At 45.1% G+C, this 18,167-nt stretch overlaps 1 protein-coding gene across 7 annotated transcripts in view; it reads right to left on the reverse strand.

Moving 5' to 3' along the window:
• The window catches only part of WT1 (WT1 transcription factor), a 37,901-nt gene that overhangs the window by 12,890 nt on the left and 6,844 nt on the right, over positions 1 to 18,167 (reverse strand). For all 7 annotated transcript variants that reach the window (XM_068399017.1, XM_068399016.1, XM_068399020.1 and 4 more), the window contains 3 exons: positions 13,527 to 13,604; positions 3,860 to 3,962; positions 2,339 to 2,489 (listed from right to left, as the gene is read on the reverse strand). In XM_068399017.1, coding sequence (XP_068255118.1) covers positions 2,339 to 2,489; positions 3,860 to 3,962; positions 13,527 to 13,604 — 332 coding nt within the window. The remainder of the gene's footprint in view (positions 1 to 2,338; positions 2,490 to 3,859; positions 3,963 to 13,526; positions 13,605 to 18,167) is intronic.

Here is an 18,167-nt window from a genome sequence, read left to right on the forward strand (position 1 = left end):
CTGGGGGTCCTAGTGGACAGCAGGATGACCATGAGCCAGCAGTGTGCCCTTGTGGCCAAGAAGGCCAATGGCATCCTGGGGTGTATTAGAAGGGGTGTGGTTAGCAGGTCAAGAGAGGTTGTACTCCCCCTCTACTCTGCCCTGGTGAGGCTGCATCTGGAATATTGTGTCCAGTTCTGAGCCCCTCAGTTCAGGAAGGACAGGGAACTGCTAGAGAGAGTCCAGCACAGAGCCACGAAGGTGATTAAGGGAGTGGAACATCTCCCTTATGAGGAGAGGCTGAGGGAGCTGGGTCTCTTTAGCTTAGAGAAGAGGAGACTGAGGGGTGACCTCATTAATGTTTATAAATATGTAAAGGGCAAGTGTCATGAGGATGGAGCCAGGCTCTTCTCAGTGACATCCATTGACAGGACAAGGGGCAACGGGTGCAAGCTGGAACACAGGAGGTTCCACATAAATATGAGGAAAAACTTCTTTACAGTGAGGGTAACTGAACACTGGAACAGGCTGCCCAGAGAGGTTGTGGAGTCTCCTTCTCTGGAGACATTTAAAACCCGCCTGGATGCGTTCCTGTGTGACATGATCTAGGTAATCCTGCTCCGGCAGGGGGATTGGACTAGATGATCTTTTGAGGTCCCTTCCAATCCTTAACATTCTGTTATTCTGTGAAATAAATAAGTTTTGCTGTCAACATATCAAAATATAGTGGCAAAAAATCTGTGCCTACCTGTACAGAAGAGGTGTTTGGGGGTGGGGGGGGGGGAAACCATTTTTCTTCTACCCCGTTCCACTATCATATAAACCAAAGGAGAAGGAAGGGGCATGCATGACCTCAAAGACAATGGGAGAAGTCTCTCTAGAGATTCTAGACAGTCATAGTTCTATCCCCTATGTCTTCCGGGGCTTTTGTGGCTTTACATGCCTAGATTATATGTGATATAATGCTGGAAATCTTCTCCAGTTAAGAAAAAAACAATGTAAGCTGAAGTCCTTGTGATGCATCCAGAAATAATATTGCAAAAGCCAAGCAACTAAATGAATAAAATACAGGACCAGAACAAACAAATTATGATTGTTAAAATACAGAGTAAATCACTTTAGGAATGAAAGAAGTAGTTATTATAAGAAAAATTCAGAACTGTTTAGGCATACTCAAGAAAAATACCGCAGTTAATGGACCCCAAAAGATCTCTAAATTTTCTCCTGTTTCTAATTTATTAGCAGAAAATAGAACAGCATTTCTGTAGACCTTCAGCTCTAAAGACTAAATTCCACTTACAATCTATATTATCTTGAATGTGTAATATGAGCAACACTGAAGATGTCTATCTGAATGTTTTGTGACTTGCCCATTCAGAAATTAAAAATGCTTTGTAATGTTCATTTCTCGTCTATAAGTATTTTATGCAATTAACTAACGTCACTACATGGTCTCCAAAAGGAAAAGTTTGTAACTATTTTTTATGAAATGTTAGGGAATCTGCCAGGTCAGAGCTGTATGGACTGCCTTCTTGTTGTCTGTTTCATCCCTTTGATCTTGCGTCATATTAATGGTTAGCTAAGCATCCAAATTTACAGATTTTATCCACAGATTTCTAGATTAGCACAGAAAGAACTGTCTAAATAAATATACAATAGGCAACCAAAAAAATGCATAAGGAGCATATCTAAAGGTATATCACAATTATACATTTCCAACAGTATAAATCTCCCCATAGGGGAAACAATTCTGTTTACTCTTTGGCAAGGTGCAGCAGGGCATTTGATCTCCACATTTTGAGATGTAACTTACATTGCCTGAACTCAAGAGAGAATCCAGATCTCGGGCTACAAATGACTGGCTTCAGGCTCAATTCTTCATGGAAAAATCTCATAGCAAGGATGTTCATTTGCCAATCCCTGACTCCATCCCCAACTAGAAAAGGCTTACACAGGAGGACAAGAGGATTCTAAATGTCCAGGTTCCTCTTGCAGAGGAAACTTCTTAATAGTTAACAACAGTTAAGATTTGGAGCAAACTTTGATGCTCCCAAACAAGGAAGGGAGGGGGGGAATGCGATTCAGAGCCCTGAACGATGCCCTCTAACAGTGAGGGAGGGAGGTGATCTACTTGCTGTCAGCGCTGCTCTGTTGTTTTCTTCACTAGATTCAGAGAGTCTTCTGCATCCAAAAGGGGGATTGCCCAGATGACAGAGCACATACATACTCATCTGACAGATTCTCGCTGCCCCTGACCTGGCAGATCATTTCTTGCACCTTATGCTATTTTAAAATGACCCTACCCGCTTTGCTGTCCAGTGCTGTAACGTGATTTATACCAACCCATGCTGACACTTACCGGTGTGCTTTCTGCTGTGCATCTGTAAATGGGACAACTTAAAGTATCGCTTGTTACAGCCAGGGTACGCGCACATGAAGGGACGTTTTTCATTTGTCTCACTTGCTGATCGGACAATAGTTGGAGCTACTCCTGGCACCCGTCGGACGTCCTACAATGACAGAGACTTGCTAATGCAATGTGTATGATCTCAAGCTTTTACTTAACACATTCAAAGACAAACAACCAGAGGCACTTCTCAGGACAAACAGATAGTTAAATATATTAAACTGCAAACAGGCAATTTTATTATATTCTACATTAACTAAGTAGAACCTTAGTATATTTCAATCTGTTCTTTGCAGAGTATTAAAATTATTTGAAGGAGAAATACAGTGAACTCTACTTATTAAATTCTCTCACCTATATTTATATGCAAGATTAAATGGGCCACATTCTGTTCTCATGTCTAATCACACAATCCTGGACACAATCCTGGAAGAACACTCATTGGCACATGAAATAGTTTTAGGCTTTTACCAGTGTAAGAGATAAGAGCACGAGCCAGAGTAGCATCCTCCTCTTTATTTTAAACACTCACATGAAGTTAAAGGACAGGGAAATTAATGTATTGGGTTAATGCAAATTGGTAAAAAACAAAATAAGAAAGACTGTCTAGGTGGAGCTGGTGAATAGTTCAGCCTTAATGCATTTTGGCCACTGTCATGATGTTCCATCAAAGATGATGATCTCCTTCTGGGATAATTAACTTCCTTAAACAATGTCAACTGCTTGCTTTTATTCACTCAAGAAAAGCTGGCTCACAAGCCTATTTCTGAGAGCTTGCCACTGAATAATGACTTGTTAAACTATACAGAAAAGGAAAAAGAGAAAAGGTGCTATCTAAAACCAGTGTATGTTGACAGCACAGAAGAGACAAATATGTAATGACTTTGCCATCAGTTTTAAGAAGGTATATCTTTTACAGTGGTATTTATTGATGATATGACTCTTTCAGAAAGGGAGGAAATTAACTCCCATGAATGGTAAGTTCCTTCCAAATATTCACTAATTACTTAGTCATTAGGAAACAATCACTTATTATATTTTAAGGAAATAAGTTTGAATTAGTAAAGTTTCAGAAATCCATAAAACCAAAATGTCATCTAACACTTTCTTGTATATAGTTATCAGACGTCCATTGCAACCACAGAAGCTTCACACGACCACAGTGATTGGAGCTAGAAGTTGGAAACTGGATCATCTATTTTGGACCATCCTGAGAAGCTGGTAAGGAATATTGCCTTGCAGATATATTTTAGAAGAAGAAATAAACAATTTTAAGTGACTGTGTCAGAAAGAAATCTTACATTATACTTCAATGGCTTTGGTGAAGTCAGGACACTTATGTAAAGCATTTCTTGATAACACAGGGAAACCACAAATGAAGGATGGATTTATAAATACCAGTGAAGTAGTAAATTAACATTATAAACAGGCAGCAGTTTTACTTCCCTATGAAGAATGCCCTACTATACTCACTTGTATGCCTCTAAAAACTCCATGGGTGTGTATTCTGTATTGGGCCCCACAGCTGTATAACATGGGAGCACTGTGGTTCTCATTTTCATATCCTGCTGTATGGCTGTAAATAAAGAGGGAAATAATGGAGAAATGAAATATTTTTCAGTACTCAGCTCCATGTGAGAGGTTTCATTTCTTAAGTCAGTGATAACGTATGCAGGGTGCGCTTTTATAGCCAGGATATCCTAGCTCAAATGAAATTCACCAAAGGAAGCCTGCTCTGCCTTCATATGGATCTGCTCCCGCTGGCACAATGCATTGACTCCATACATACATCAATTAGTATCCATTAAGACAATCCAGAAGAAAAAAAATCATCATGATTTGAACTCTGATGTATTTCCACAAAGATTTTAGGTAAGGGGAAAAAATCCACATAGCAGCATAACTGTGTCATGTGCACATGTACACGTTATTTATCAGTTAAATGTGGAGCTGGCTATTGCTAATATCTTTTGGAATGAGCAAAATGCCTCAAGTTTCACATTAAGTGCAGTGGATTTTTGTCAGCACCTCATGACTCAGATATTACCAGATACTAGCAAGAAAGTGATGACATTTATAAGAATAGCAGTCATGTACTCATAAACAGAGATTACAAATCAGTGTCCAAACTATTTATTCCACACATCAACTTGCAGGATGCACTACAAATTGACCCTTTATAAAAATAAAATTAAAAAACCCCAAACCTGCCTATCCCTACTAGGTATAAATTTTCAAGATTCCTCATGCAGCATCATCACAATAACTTTAAAAATTTGTAACCATTGTTGTGTTTTGGGAGTATCACAACCACACATTTATCTAATTATATTCTTCAAAATCCTATGTTCTCCTGTCCAGAATGTTAGGAACATTACTGTGCTTCCTGTTTGCAACCTTCTTAATGTCAAAATTATGTAAATAAATCTTGGCGGGGGGGCGGGGGTAAAGTATGTTTTAATGATTTTTTTATTTTATGATGTTATGATTTATGATTTTTGTTAATGTTAGTGTGTACATTGCCACATGTATTGATATACATTGGCAATGGTAAGTGTTCGTGTTTTACACTGCACTAGAAATTAGAAAGCCCAGAACGAAGCCCAGGGGCACACAGCTAGGGACAAAGATGGATACATAGGATGTTATCCCAGTCTTTGCCAAACGCTTGCAATAGCAATTTGAAGGGGTCCCTGAGGCCCAGACTCTCATTTCACTGGTCTCTCCTTTCTCTTCACTCAAAGTTCATGTGCGGAGTAGAATTACAAGGAAGTTTTAAACCTCTTAAGTGATTTGCAGAACAGCCAGTGGAACTGGAATGCAGGAGACGTCTAAACGGTTTGTGAACCTCGCTAAACAGGAGGGGAGCAGTGAACAGCTCTTACTGCAGAGTGTGGGTCGCATTCCTCATTATTTGTCCCCATAGCAGCTTGCAGGCTGCCACCTGGCAGATGTGCTCCTTTAGATCAAGTCCTTTGCTGCTTAAAATACTAGATGGAAATCCTGGCTCCACCTGGCTATTCAAATCAAAGGTTACACCATTTAGGAAGGTATGCTCTGTTTATTTCAATTTTAACTGTCAAACAGGTGTTCATCATGAAATAAGTTATAGGGTGGTGGAAAGAAAGCACCTCTGATCTGTAATAATATCTGTAATAATAGAGAAAGGAAGATGCCATTATCTGATTTAAATGGATTAAACTCTTCTCTAGATGTGTTCCATGTCCAACTGAATAGGGTCTCCTCTGTGCTCAAGGCCCAGATGTGGCCCTTGGTTCCCTAATACAAGTAACAAATTACCATTTGTTATTACCATGTGCTCAATTCAGGTTCCCCACCAGCATCAAATTTTCCTCTCTATTGAAAGGCAGTAAGTACATAGATGTTTAAAAAAAAAATGTTGAAAAGCACCCAACCCATGGTGATACCCACATTGATCACAAATTAAACAGCACATTTTAAAACAGAAATGAAATGAGAGCTACAATTTATAAGGAGGAAGTTCTGCAGTGGAAGCTATTGCTGATCTGTAATGTAGCAGCAAATCAAGGGTAAATACAAACTTCAGCATCAGTCACCCTGAGTAACTGCGTAACCTCTCATTCATGCCTGTGGTAGCAACCTTACACGTTACAATAAACAAGAGACAAAGTTAGATAAGAAGAATTCCCAGGACAGAAGCTTTAGAAGGAGGAAGAGGAATAGGCAGTAAAAGCTTATACCATAAAACACAGCCTAACTTTCCTTCCAAATTCACATGGTTTTTATCTTTCAGTGATTATCGTTTTTGTAAAGACCAGTCAGTTCTGAAATAATTCCTCCCAGGAATAAGAAGCGGAACAAAGATTCTGTCTGTGCCCTTAAGAATGGCTCTACGAATGGGAGGTATCCTCCAGATGATCTCCATCTCGATTTTTATTGCACAGTTGGGAAACCTTCCTCAACATTCAGCCTTTTTCATATTTCCTCCCATTATTTCTAGTCATACTTCATTAAAACTGTACATACAACTGCAAAGCCTTGAAGATTAAAACCTGGTTTCAGAGCCTCTTGACCCATAATATACTAAGTAAGTAATGAATAGCCATCTACTTAACCTGTTCCCTAGGAGAGATGCTTTAATAAGCAGGAACCCTAGTTCCCATTTTACATTGGGCACATTTCCATCAACATTGGCTGGTACTCAGCATGGTCATATGGATGATGACAGCAAAATGGATCATGTGAGATTTCGTGGTTAAAATGCTATTTATTCACTATGAAGCGCTATGGAATAATCTGATCTTCAGGAAGACAGAAATTATCAGGTGAATCTTCTTTCCAGTCAGTGGAGAAACTGGAACACTGAAGGAGAAATTCTCACAAATCAACCCTACATCACCGCTCTCTTGAACTTCAACCTTCACTCTGCATCGATAGTAAACTCACTGTGAAATACAATTTTTTTTCTTCCAGCATCTTTACTCGATGCATCCATGGTGTATGCCACAAAAAGTATACCACAGTTTGCACAGTTGGCTTGTTTCATATTGCTGCAATTTGTACACTAAAATAAAAGCACTGATAGAAGAACCAATATAAATCTCCTAAATACACTACTGAAACTCAAACATCTGCTTTATTGCATACAAGAGACAATCATCAGATGCAATCCCACATACATGAGCAATACAAGTAATTGATGAATTTATACCTGCAGCACATTAACTAAATGGAAATCTTAAGAGGGCAGGAGATTCCTTAACTTTCATCTTTTCTGGTCAGGCACTCTATGTTTAGGTAGGCAAAAAGACAATGCCTTATACACTCAGGCCACCAAATCCATAAGTATAATAATGAAAAAATATCCTGATATACTCTCAGGACTAGATAACAGCCTAGGTCTCCACCAAAGCACTGCAATGTGTACACTGTACACTCCAGACCCACTAACAATATATGCATTATAAACTAAAAAGAAGCACATTAGAGATTATACTGCGCTGTTCAGATGAACAGTGATAATCCAGGGTAGGTAAACACTGATACTTTGGGAGAGACAGGCTTCTGGGTCCAGGACCCCCATGTTCTCTCATAGAATTATAGAACGGTTTAGGTTGGAAGGGACCTTAAAGATCATCTAGCTCCAATCCCTGTGCCACAGGCAGGGACACCTTTCCACTAGACTTTTCAGCTTTCATCCCCAGCAGGACGGGCTGCTCAGGCAACACCACAGCAGCCTGGAGAACTGCCCAACAGAGCCGCTCGGTGACCTGCTGCAAATGCACTCAGAGCACGGCCGAGAGCATGGCCAAAGCTGTGTCTTCCCCTGCTCCAACGGCTGAGCAGCCCCCAGGAGAAATTCAGCTAAGGCCGGGGGGGATAATCAGGGAGCAAACAGCTGAACTAATCAAAGAAGGAAAAAAAAAAAATCCCCAGTAAGGCCCAGAGTTACAGTTAGGAGAGACATTAGACCGATCCCTCCACAAGTCCTAAACCGAGTCAAAACTAAGCAAGGCCAGATGCAGCCAAACTGGCCTGCCAGGATCCAACAGAAATTTTTGTTCGAGCAATGACTGAAGGATTTGGCGCCACTGTCTAGTTCTGCCTTTACTTGTGAATATACAGCTCTCTTTAACTTCAATGGGAGCTGCACAAAGACAGAACTGGACTATAAATATTTAGAATTCGAGTTAGCTGGTGAAAAAAGGACCCAGAATATTTTGTTCTCTGGTTCTAGGCAGCCAGAAACAAACCTGGAAACATAGCCATAAAATGTAACTCTAGATAACTGGGAAACAAAGACTGATACTTATGCAACATAAAACACCAAGCAAGCACTGTGTGTTGTAGAGTATTTAGAAACACTTGCATTTACCATTAGCCCAGCAAATCCTTAACACTCGGAGAGTAGCTCTTTTAAAATGATTAATCTCAAAGTTGTACAGATTGTACAAAGATTAATAAAAATGAAGGTTTTACAGATGAGAATGTGTGATGAAAAACAGAGCAGCTTTTGAGAGTTGTATCAATCTAAGTGGTTATAAAAAAAACTCATAAAAGATGACATTCTAATCTGAATATTTTAAAAAACAATCAAGCTGCAATTTCTCTCTCACACCATTTTTACTTTGTTAAACTGAAATTGTCTGTCTAATGTATAAAGCAGTTACAACTTAATCTGAAGAGTTAAGCTTTTTATTATTATTTCATAAACCAAAAAAGGGAAGCTTTAGGGCATACTGAGGAGAGTTAGAAAATTTCAGATGAAACGTGAATACACATTGATTCATGAGATTCAGACTTGGAAGAATAAAAAAAGCCAGAAAGCAAGATTACATAAAACAGGCACCACATTAAGCTTCAATTTAATTGTGTTTCAATGCAGGAACAGGAATTTTAGGGTTTAGAAACAGAGCCAAAAATGAGGCAAAGTGAGGGTGTGGGCTAGTCCCGTTGATAACAGAACATAAAGGAAGAGAAGTCGAGTTAATTCCCTCTGCTAAAGTATTTACCATCCTAGCACCCTGGGAAAAATATGTATGGAGACAGCAAAAAGATTCTGATTAGTTATATCATGTTTCTGCCTGTTTTTTGTCTAATACTATTACGGAGGGTGGAGTATAAAGCTGCATTTTTATCTGCACTTTCCAAGGCAAAGGAATATTTAAAAATGTGATTTCACAGATTATAGCCCTTCTGCCATCTTCAATGAGAAAACCAGCTGGTTGATGAAAGGAAGACACTGGATTTTCAGGGGGACCCTAGTCTCTCCGACTTCAATCGTCTTTGTTTGGATTGGGTTTTTACCATTGACCTGAGTGGAATCAGGATTTTACCCAACACCTCCCTTCAAAATGAGACCCTCAGCTATCAGTGGGAAAGGGGAAATTCAATACGAGAGACAATAGGCCATTGTCCATTTCTAATTCGTGTTGATTGCAGAACTGAACCCAAGTAGGAAATTTTGCACCTCCAAATTTTCCTAACAATACAATCATAGCTAAACAGAAAAACCTTTACAATTCACTCCTGGACAAAACAAGTTTCCACTGTCTTGTTTTAGATGCAGTTTTAACAGTGTTCTATGGAGATCATACCTAATTTTCCTTCCAGTGAGCCTGAGCAAACAGTAATATATACAAATGTCCGTGGAACATGTTGGCTATTTAACACCTGAGCAAAACCAAAAGGGAAAAAAAAAACAAACAAATTTTGTCTGGTTATATACTCAATTTCAGATGACTGTCGGAAATAACAGATCAAAACTTTTTACTCGAGCAGCTAAGAGACAACTATGCAATATTTCTGTTAAGTCTTGCTGTTGGGTATGTAGCTACCCTTCTTGTCTACCGTGCCATATCATTTCCTGCTTGGTATAAATAATTTTCATGTCACTTTTATACGGATGTCATCAAAATATCAAGGGGGGGGTTTATAGTCATGAGGTCTGCCTCTACAACACCACTATGAAGGGAAGAAGTAGTTTCCACATCAGACAAATAAGGAAGCAACACAAAAACATTAAGGACAGAAACTGAGAGGAAAGGTGTCCACTAATGTGGGACGTCCATTTTGAGATGCCTGGGACCTGAATTCTTGGGGAATAAGCAAAGGACCCACTGGCTTCCCTGTAACAGTATAAATCTGATCTCAGCTGCTCCAAACAAAATACCACAAAACAAAGCACAAACCACCAGCAAACAGTCTGAAGAGATAAAATCCAGTCCCACAGGGGTGTTCACTGCTGTAACCATGAAGTTTTCCTTTTAGATCCTTGAAGCTGCCAGTTTGTGTGACAGCTCTCACAGACCACAAGCCAGCCCTCCCTCTTGTCTACCCAGAGTTCAGAAGGTGACAGAGAAGTTCCTGGACAAACAGGCCACACATAAGCTACACTATAGCTCACAAGGCACTGAATGGGGACTGTTCTTCCCTCTATAAGCACAACTTGAGCTCAATCTTTGGCATTTAGAACCTAAGTGGAAATCTACAACACAGATTCAAGTCACTTGGACTATATGGTAGCAGTAATGGGTTATTTTCTTCTGCAGAGACAACTCCCTGAGAGACACTTATTTGGGGCGTTCAGACTTCCTTTTGGTTTGCCAGCAAGTAGAGACATCTAGAATTCATGGCTGCGGCCTTTTCTATCTGCTTCCCCATTCACATCTCTCTCCCCTTCTCCTGCCAGTCTATCACATCGTTGTACTCTGCCAGAAGACACCACCTCTGTTCATGCTGTGTCTCTCTCCACCACTCAGCAAAGACTGGCCAGGCACTCTATTCCATCCTGTTCACTGCCCACCTCTGCTTGACCCTCAAGCCATGCCTTCTGCAGTTCCCTAATGCTTACACCTACTGAAAGCACTCAAAGACTAAAACCCACCAAGACGAAGTAACTTCTTGCCCACAGTTCCAATATCTGATGTTAAAATATCCAGGGAGGAAAAAAAAAAAAAAAAAAAATCAGGAAAAAAATCTTCTAAGGCCTTAAAGCCGTAGACTGAAGCAGGCTCTGAGCAGATAAAATCAGTAGATAGGTTAGCTGCCAGGCTCTTGCTTCTGATCACACACAAACAGGACTGTTCATAGGCTTGCAACTCAATGGGAATGATTTTCACAATGATGGAAAAGGACACAGCTTTGGCCACCTGACAGTATTCCTTGCCAAATTTCAAACTTTTAATCTGAAGTGAGGAGATTCTGGAGCTGATCAGTCAAATATTGGCAAGAATGTAAACAGCTGAAACCAGAATGCTCTTGGATAAACCACTAGATAACTGAAGCGTAGAAGCCGCTAACTCTACCGGAAATGCATGGAAACAGCTTCATTTCTGTATATTAAACTTATGCTGAACATGAACCCAGAAAGCAAGCTACTGAACTGGTCTACTCTCAAGTGTAAAGTGTATGACCCATAAGTTTTATATAATTGTAGAGTTCTCTAACTATTTGCAGAACTTACTGGTAATGTTTTCTTCTTTCTTACAATGTGCAAAAGTCTTATCGAAGCCAGGAAGAAGTGCTGGGGAGAACTCAAGGCAACGAGCTAAACAAGGACTGTCATCGTTGGACAGAATCTAGAAGCTCCATATTTCAACAGAAAGATTGATTCCAAAATTCTTAAATTACAACTACGAGATTGAGAAAAGCATCTGAAATACTAAACGCCTGGGAATCACTTATGAACAGTTCATATATTTTAAAGATGTAAATCTTGGGAAGAATACCTTAAGTTCATGGCAACTGAGATTGGAGGTACTGTGTATTGTAACTCTCAGCCAGAAAAGACAGATAACTATTTTGGCTCATATTACCAGTGATGAGGCTATGTCTAGCACTGATTTTCCACAGATTCTACAATCTTGGCCTATACCAAAAATTTCAGCTTTGTTTTACCATAGATCATTCATCTTGATTTCTTTTTTTTTCCCCCCTTTTCATGCATCCTAGGTCACATACTTTACACTGCTAACAGTCTGACTCCTGGACAAGTAAGAAGCCATTTATTTTGTTCAGTACTCCTTTAATATTTCTATTGTGTCTTTTTTTTTTTTTTTTTCACTGAGTTCCCCAAAGAATAACCTCTTCCTTGCTTTAATAACTTGGACCTCAGTCAAGGTTGATGTGTTGCTCCATTTTGCAGGATATTTTCTTCAGAAGAGACAAAACAGTGTCTAATATTGCAATGACTGATCTTTAAAGGGTACAGCTTAAAGAGGAAATCAAAAACACTTATGGAAAATAAAAGTAGGAAATAACCTTTAAAAAGAGAAGAACTGTACACAACTGTAGGATCTGGGGATCTTTTTAACCAAGAAAGTTCCTTGACAGATCTCTCTAGGCTCAAATCTCTAGTTCATTCTGATATAGATAGTTTACTATGCTCCTATCATCTCCCTCTAACCTTCAAACACCATTTGTGAATGAGCTAGAAGCAGACCCATAATATTTTTTCCTTTATCACGCTACAGCACCGTACACAAAGTCCATCTTGAACAAGGTTTTCACATTTACGGAGAACTACATGAAAGCATAGATCTGTGTGGACTTTTCTAGATTTCTCCTGTTGTTCACTTGAGACTACACATGCTTAGGCACTAAGAACATCTCAAAGCAACCTGGTGATACGTGCCTTTGGCAGGGGAGTTTTCATAGCCAATGACCTACTCAGATCAGAGCAGGGAATCTTTGGCTTTAGCTTGGCTAAGATCAAAAGGTGGCCCTTTTGCTTTTTGGTAGGGATCGTAGATGAAACAAGTTGAAGTTGCGGTAGCGCACCAGCCCAGCGGGTCTCCATCCTACCTCACGCTCCTCCGGGTGAGTTGGGGGGTACCTAACCCGGAGCAGGAGTACTGTTGGCACCGGGCACTGGCTGCCGAGCGGCCCGGCACTGGCACCGAGACCTTCGCGCCGCCTTGCTCACCCCTTCTCACCGAGCACCCCGTCCTCGCCCCCTGGGCCGGGCCCGGGAGAGCGGGAGGCCGGGTGCCGGCTGGGGGAGGCCCTGCGGGGGAGACGCCCGCCCGGGCCGGGATCGCGGCCCCCCCAGCGGCCGCCACCCCGGCGGGGCCCCGCGGCGCCTCGGGGCCTTCCTGCCCGCCCAGGCGCAGGAAGCCCCGCGGGGGAGGCGGGCCGGAGCCTCTTCCCGGCAGGTGGGAGGGCGACAATGGCCGGGAGGAAGGAAGCCGGGAGGCGGCAGGGCCGGGACACAGGACGCAGGGCCTGGCGAAGGGAGGGAAAGGGAAGAGGGATGGTAGGAAGGGGCGACGGCTCGAGGAGGAGAGCGCGGAGGGGCCGCAACTGCCCTGCCGGGACCGGCACCGGGAGCAGCACCGGGACCAGCCCTGCCCGGGGGTCCCCCGGCCGCGCTGCCCTCGGCTGGCGTGGAGATCCGCGGGGGCGGAGAGCTTCGCCTTTGAAATACTTCTGCTTCACTCCGTGAGCCCCCAGCAGCCAGCACCCCAACACGTAGGTTATTACAAGTACTTTTGAGCTACATGGTAAGCTATAGCCAGGTCATGAGCCGCTGTCGGAACTGGTCACTATTTTTTCGTGCTAGTGACCGGCTTCATGTCGTAAAATACAAGATGAAGTTAGCTCGGTAATACAACTACACTAGGGCAAAAGGGTAGTAAAGAATAAACTAGCACCTTACCCCTTCAGTGTGGATCCCAGGTTCATCTGATTCCATGTCATGCATTCAAGCTGGGAGGTCATTTGATATAAATTGTCACTGTTGTGAAAATATGGAGAATTAGAACTAAAATTACTGCGATCAAAGTAAAACCGATACGTCAAGAGAGCAACATTTTCTTTGTTATCGTTTTTAAATATACATAACAGTAGAAAGTTAAATTATTTTATATAATCCCTTTTATCGATGTATTATGAATTAAAAAAAAAAGGGGGGGGGGGAAGGAAATACGAGAAAAGAATCGATTGAAGAGTCCCTTCGAATCTGCAAGCCTGACAATTTGTAAATAGCTGGAAGTGGAGACACAAAACTTTTTCGTTACAGAAAAGTAATATCCGATATCGACACATTGAAATTAGTGAAACGAATATCGGCAGCCGGACGGGCTAACGAAGCAGATTATTTGTTTTAAAAAGGCAAAGCTGTTAACTGTTTTAACCAGGAGTGTGCGAGACCACGTGGTTAATGGAGCGGAGCAGCTATCGTGACTCGTGATGGATGTTACTACACAGAGGGGCTTGACAAGCGGGAGACAAATGGAGTGGCGGGGCGATAAGCGAGGCTCACCGCTGGAACATGCTCCGTCCCCGCCGGTACACACCGAAGGCGGCCCGGGCGGTGCCGCAGACCGCGGCTTCCCCACCCTCGCTTTCCCCTTGGAAGCGGCAAACTCGGGCCGCTGCTGCCGCGGAGCCCCGCGGAGCGGCTCGCCCGGCCGTGCCCCCCCGCCCGCCGGCGAAGAGCTCCCCGCGATGCCGAAGAGGTGCCGTGGCCTGCGGCATGGCCCCCGGGGCAGGCTGCGGGTCTCCCCCGCCCCGGGCTGGCCCCAAAGCGCAGCTCCCCGGCGAGCCGCGGGGAGGAACGAGACGGGAGCCCCCGGGCCTTTCAGCCGGGCTCTGTGATTGATGCCGCGGAACAGCCGCTGACAATAAACGCAAGTCTCCCTGTTGATTAGTTACACCTAAATTCGCCGGACTTATGCGGCGAATTTATATCATCCTGTTATTAGAAGAGGTTGGGGTTTTTTTTTTCCATATTTTTTTCCTTCGTGGCAGGTAGAAGCGACCTAAAAAAGTCAGATTCCAGTGGGAAGCTTTTGCATATAAAAACAAATTAAGTGACTTCAATCTCGAAGTATGTGTAATATCATTTGTCAGTATCACTGGACACTATTATTCATTAGTGTGTCTGAAGTGCTATTATGCTACTACAATGTCCTTCATATCAGCTCAGGAATTGTTAAACTCTCCTGCAGTTTCCCCATTCGCAATAGCAGTCCGTGCTGGTCTGTGCCAACTACGTTTTGCAATTCCACGAATTCTTCCTGTAATGCTGCTGTAATTAATTCCTCCAGGACCCTGATTTTTTATTAGAAGTGCCCGCCCGATGCATTTACAGCAGGAGATTTCCCTTTAACTTTCTTTCGCTTGACAGTTCATTTATAAGAGCCTCCCCCACAATATCCACTTTTCCCCCTCCTTTGCTTTTTCATAAAGCAATACACTTATTCATCTTGTCACTAGCTCGCAGCCACTGTATTGCATGCCGCCTTTGGGTGACAGTGTCCAAAACAAACCCCTCCGAAACCAGCGCAATGTCCAGCGGCGAGGTGAAGCCGCACCTCACCGTCTTCCCCTCCCCGTCCAAAGCTCCCTCCTGCCCTCCCCGATGTACGGCTGCGATTCGCTCCTGGGTTTGCAGCTCCGACAACAGCTTAACGGCGGAGCCTGAGCTGGCTGCAGCCTTTGAAGGGAGCCCGGAGCGGCTTTCGGGCGGGCTGGGCGTCGGGTAAAGCACTCGGGGGAAGAGGGCGAGGGAAACTCCGCTCTTTCTGCTAAATCCCGCTCTGCCGCAGTCGGTGCCTGGGGCTCCGGGCGGCCCCAGCAGATACCCGCAGCCCTCGCCCCCGCTTTGCCCTCCCGCTGCAGCTGCGGTGGGGCAGGAGCCGGGGGAACGAGTGCCGGGGGGTGCAGCCGCCCGGGCTCGGCACCCCACGCTGTAGCTCGGGTGGGCTGTGGCCCGGCACCGGGGTGCCCACGGAGGGGCACCCCCACACCCCTCACACGGGCTGCAGAGGGAGTCTGTGGGATCTCTGCCGCCAGCAGTAGCCAAGGGGAGAAAGTTCTTCTCTGTGGAGATGCAGAGCCCACGACCCTGCGAGTTGTACATCTCGAAAAACCCGGCATTGCCCCAGCTTTGGCGAAATCGTATGGAAGCGGCCCCGGGGTGGGAGGCAGATGGGCACCGCCGGGCTCCGCGGCCCCGGGGTGGGAGGCGGGTGGGCACCGCCGGGCTCCGCGCCCCGGCAAGCCCGGAGGCAGGAATGGCCGCGCCGGCCTCCGTTTGCCCGGGGGCCATCGGGCATCGACACAGGCTTAAACATCTCGCATCTGACATGTGACAGAGAACAGGACATCCCTAACTCCATTTACGCCTCGCCGTGGTTTATTACTGACGGTACCGTGAGATGATCTCATGGAATTAACAGCTCCTCTCAAAATCTCGGTTTCGGATGAGGTTTGAATGATGAGAAGGAAAGGGGGGTCTCCAGGGATACGCCTGCACTGATTCCGATCTGAATCCTTGGCCCTCCAAACGGCCACAAAGAAGACACTAAAAATAACTTATTTTCATTACAGAGATGCTTTTAAAGAGAAACGAGAGGAAGGGGGGGAACATTTCTACAACGGGGATTAATGTAAGTTGGAGTGGAATAAAAGGAAGTCAACGCCGAGCAAAAAGGGAACTTAAAAGGAAACCAGTAGTAGATCATATAGAGTTTGTTTTGGCCTGCATTGCAGTATTACCGAGTTCTTGACCTCTGCACAGAAAGAGCTATAATCTGAACCGAGACTCCTCCACTTTTAAAGTCTTTGTAAGTGTGACTCACAGTAAATTTTCAACATCGAGCATGTTTACTACATTAAACAGCGCGAGGTAGAAAAGTTCACATCACCGTTTTAATGGACCAACAAATGCTCGTCATCTAATGCACACTTGCAATCTGTGCGGCTTTGTCATCCATGTCCAGCTATCAACAACAGGCGCAGTATCCCTGGCAGAGGAGCGGGCTGCGCTATAAACAGAGAGCAAGTAGTTGCCGAGGCGAGAGATTTCAGAGATACTTCTGCTTCCAGTATAAGAATTACGATCTTTTAACTATTTATTTCAAGCCGTCGCCTTCCCGACTGCTTTGCCTTGGTGCGGGAGAGAAGGCAACGCTCTTCAGCCCTAGGTGGCCCGAGCACCCCTCCGCAGTCCTGCTCCACCTCTGCTCGCGCAAGATGTGCCCCTTGGGTCTCGTTTCGGCGCAGCAGAGATCCGAGACGGGGCATGACGGAGGGAAGGAGCCCGGCGGGATCCAGCGAGAGGGTGCAAGGGGGTGGGTGGGCGGGGGACCACAAACGACGCCCGTGCGCTACTCGAGCGTCCCGGGGAGGTGCGAAGTGCGGGGCAAACACCGACCGTCGCATCCCGCCGGAGAGAGAAGCAACACCTCCCGCTCCCGAGCTCGGTGCCTCCCGCCCCATCGCCCCCTCTCCACCGGTACCGGCGAACGGGAGCGCCTGTTGTCCTCAGCCACTGCGAGGAGCAACAGACGCGACGAGCCCCGCCACGCCGGGGATGAGCACCTTCCGCGCCCAGCGCAGCGTTCCGCAGGCGCGCAGGGGGGTGCGCAGCGGGTATGGGGCTGGTCGCGGACAGCCTCACTGCCCCGGCCCTGACACCCCCGGCCCTCGGATGCGGCAACCGAGCCATCGGTTGTCAAAGCAAAGTTGACCTGAACTGCGAAAGCAAACTAAATCTTCGCAAAGGAGGTACGGAATAAATACGGTCTTAAAAAAAATAATAAAGATTCCGCCAGATCAGTACGAATATTGACCAAGACAGTGCGGTCGGTTTTCAGGCCGTTGGAAATGTGGCTAATGAGTCGCGCCCGTTTCTGCACGGTAACTAGTCACCCACTTTCTTGACAACACTTTCTAGGAAGAACATTTGTGTAGTAGGAACACCATTTTTTCCGGATGCTTTTGAACACGTGCAGGAGGGGACAAGGGGAGGCCGTACCGAGCTCATCCACCTGCTCGGGCTTAGGTGCTGGAGCAGGCTTTGTACAACCGGAGCTGCCCTTGACATGGAACAAGTTCTGCCCTGATTCACCCCCCCACACATCAGTACTGGCTCGTGTGAAGTTTAAGGGCTTAAATCCTTATCCTACCGAAGTAAGCTGTAAAGCTCCCGGGGAGCAGAGTAGGATCAAGGCTCAGGTCGGGAAGAAATCGCCCCCGTAGCGCAGCGCTGCCCTCCCGAGCCGGGGTTCGGGTCCCGACGCGGTGGGCGGGAGGTGGCCGAGTTAGGGCGATGCCCGGCTCTGCTCACCCCTCCCCGATGCTTCCTCGGTGGAGGCACATGGAGGACGGAGCTTTCGTCACAAGCAGTGGTTTCCTATCGGCATCACACCTCCCAGGCCTGGGCTCGCTCCACTAAACGTACAAACAGGTACAAACGCCGCAGGAGGGAGCGCCCGCGGTGCCGGTGCCGGTGGGAGCCCCGACAAGGGGGCACGGGGCGGCGAGGGCGAGCTCCGAGGTCCGGCGGGGC

Source organism: Nyctibius grandis, chromosome 4 (assembly GCF_013368605.1).
Source record: "Nyctibius grandis isolate bNycGra1 chromosome 4, bNycGra1.pri, whole genome shotgun sequence".
Lineage (NCBI taxonomy): Eukaryota > Metazoa > Chordata > Aves > Nyctibiiformes > Nyctibiidae > Nyctibius > Nyctibius grandis.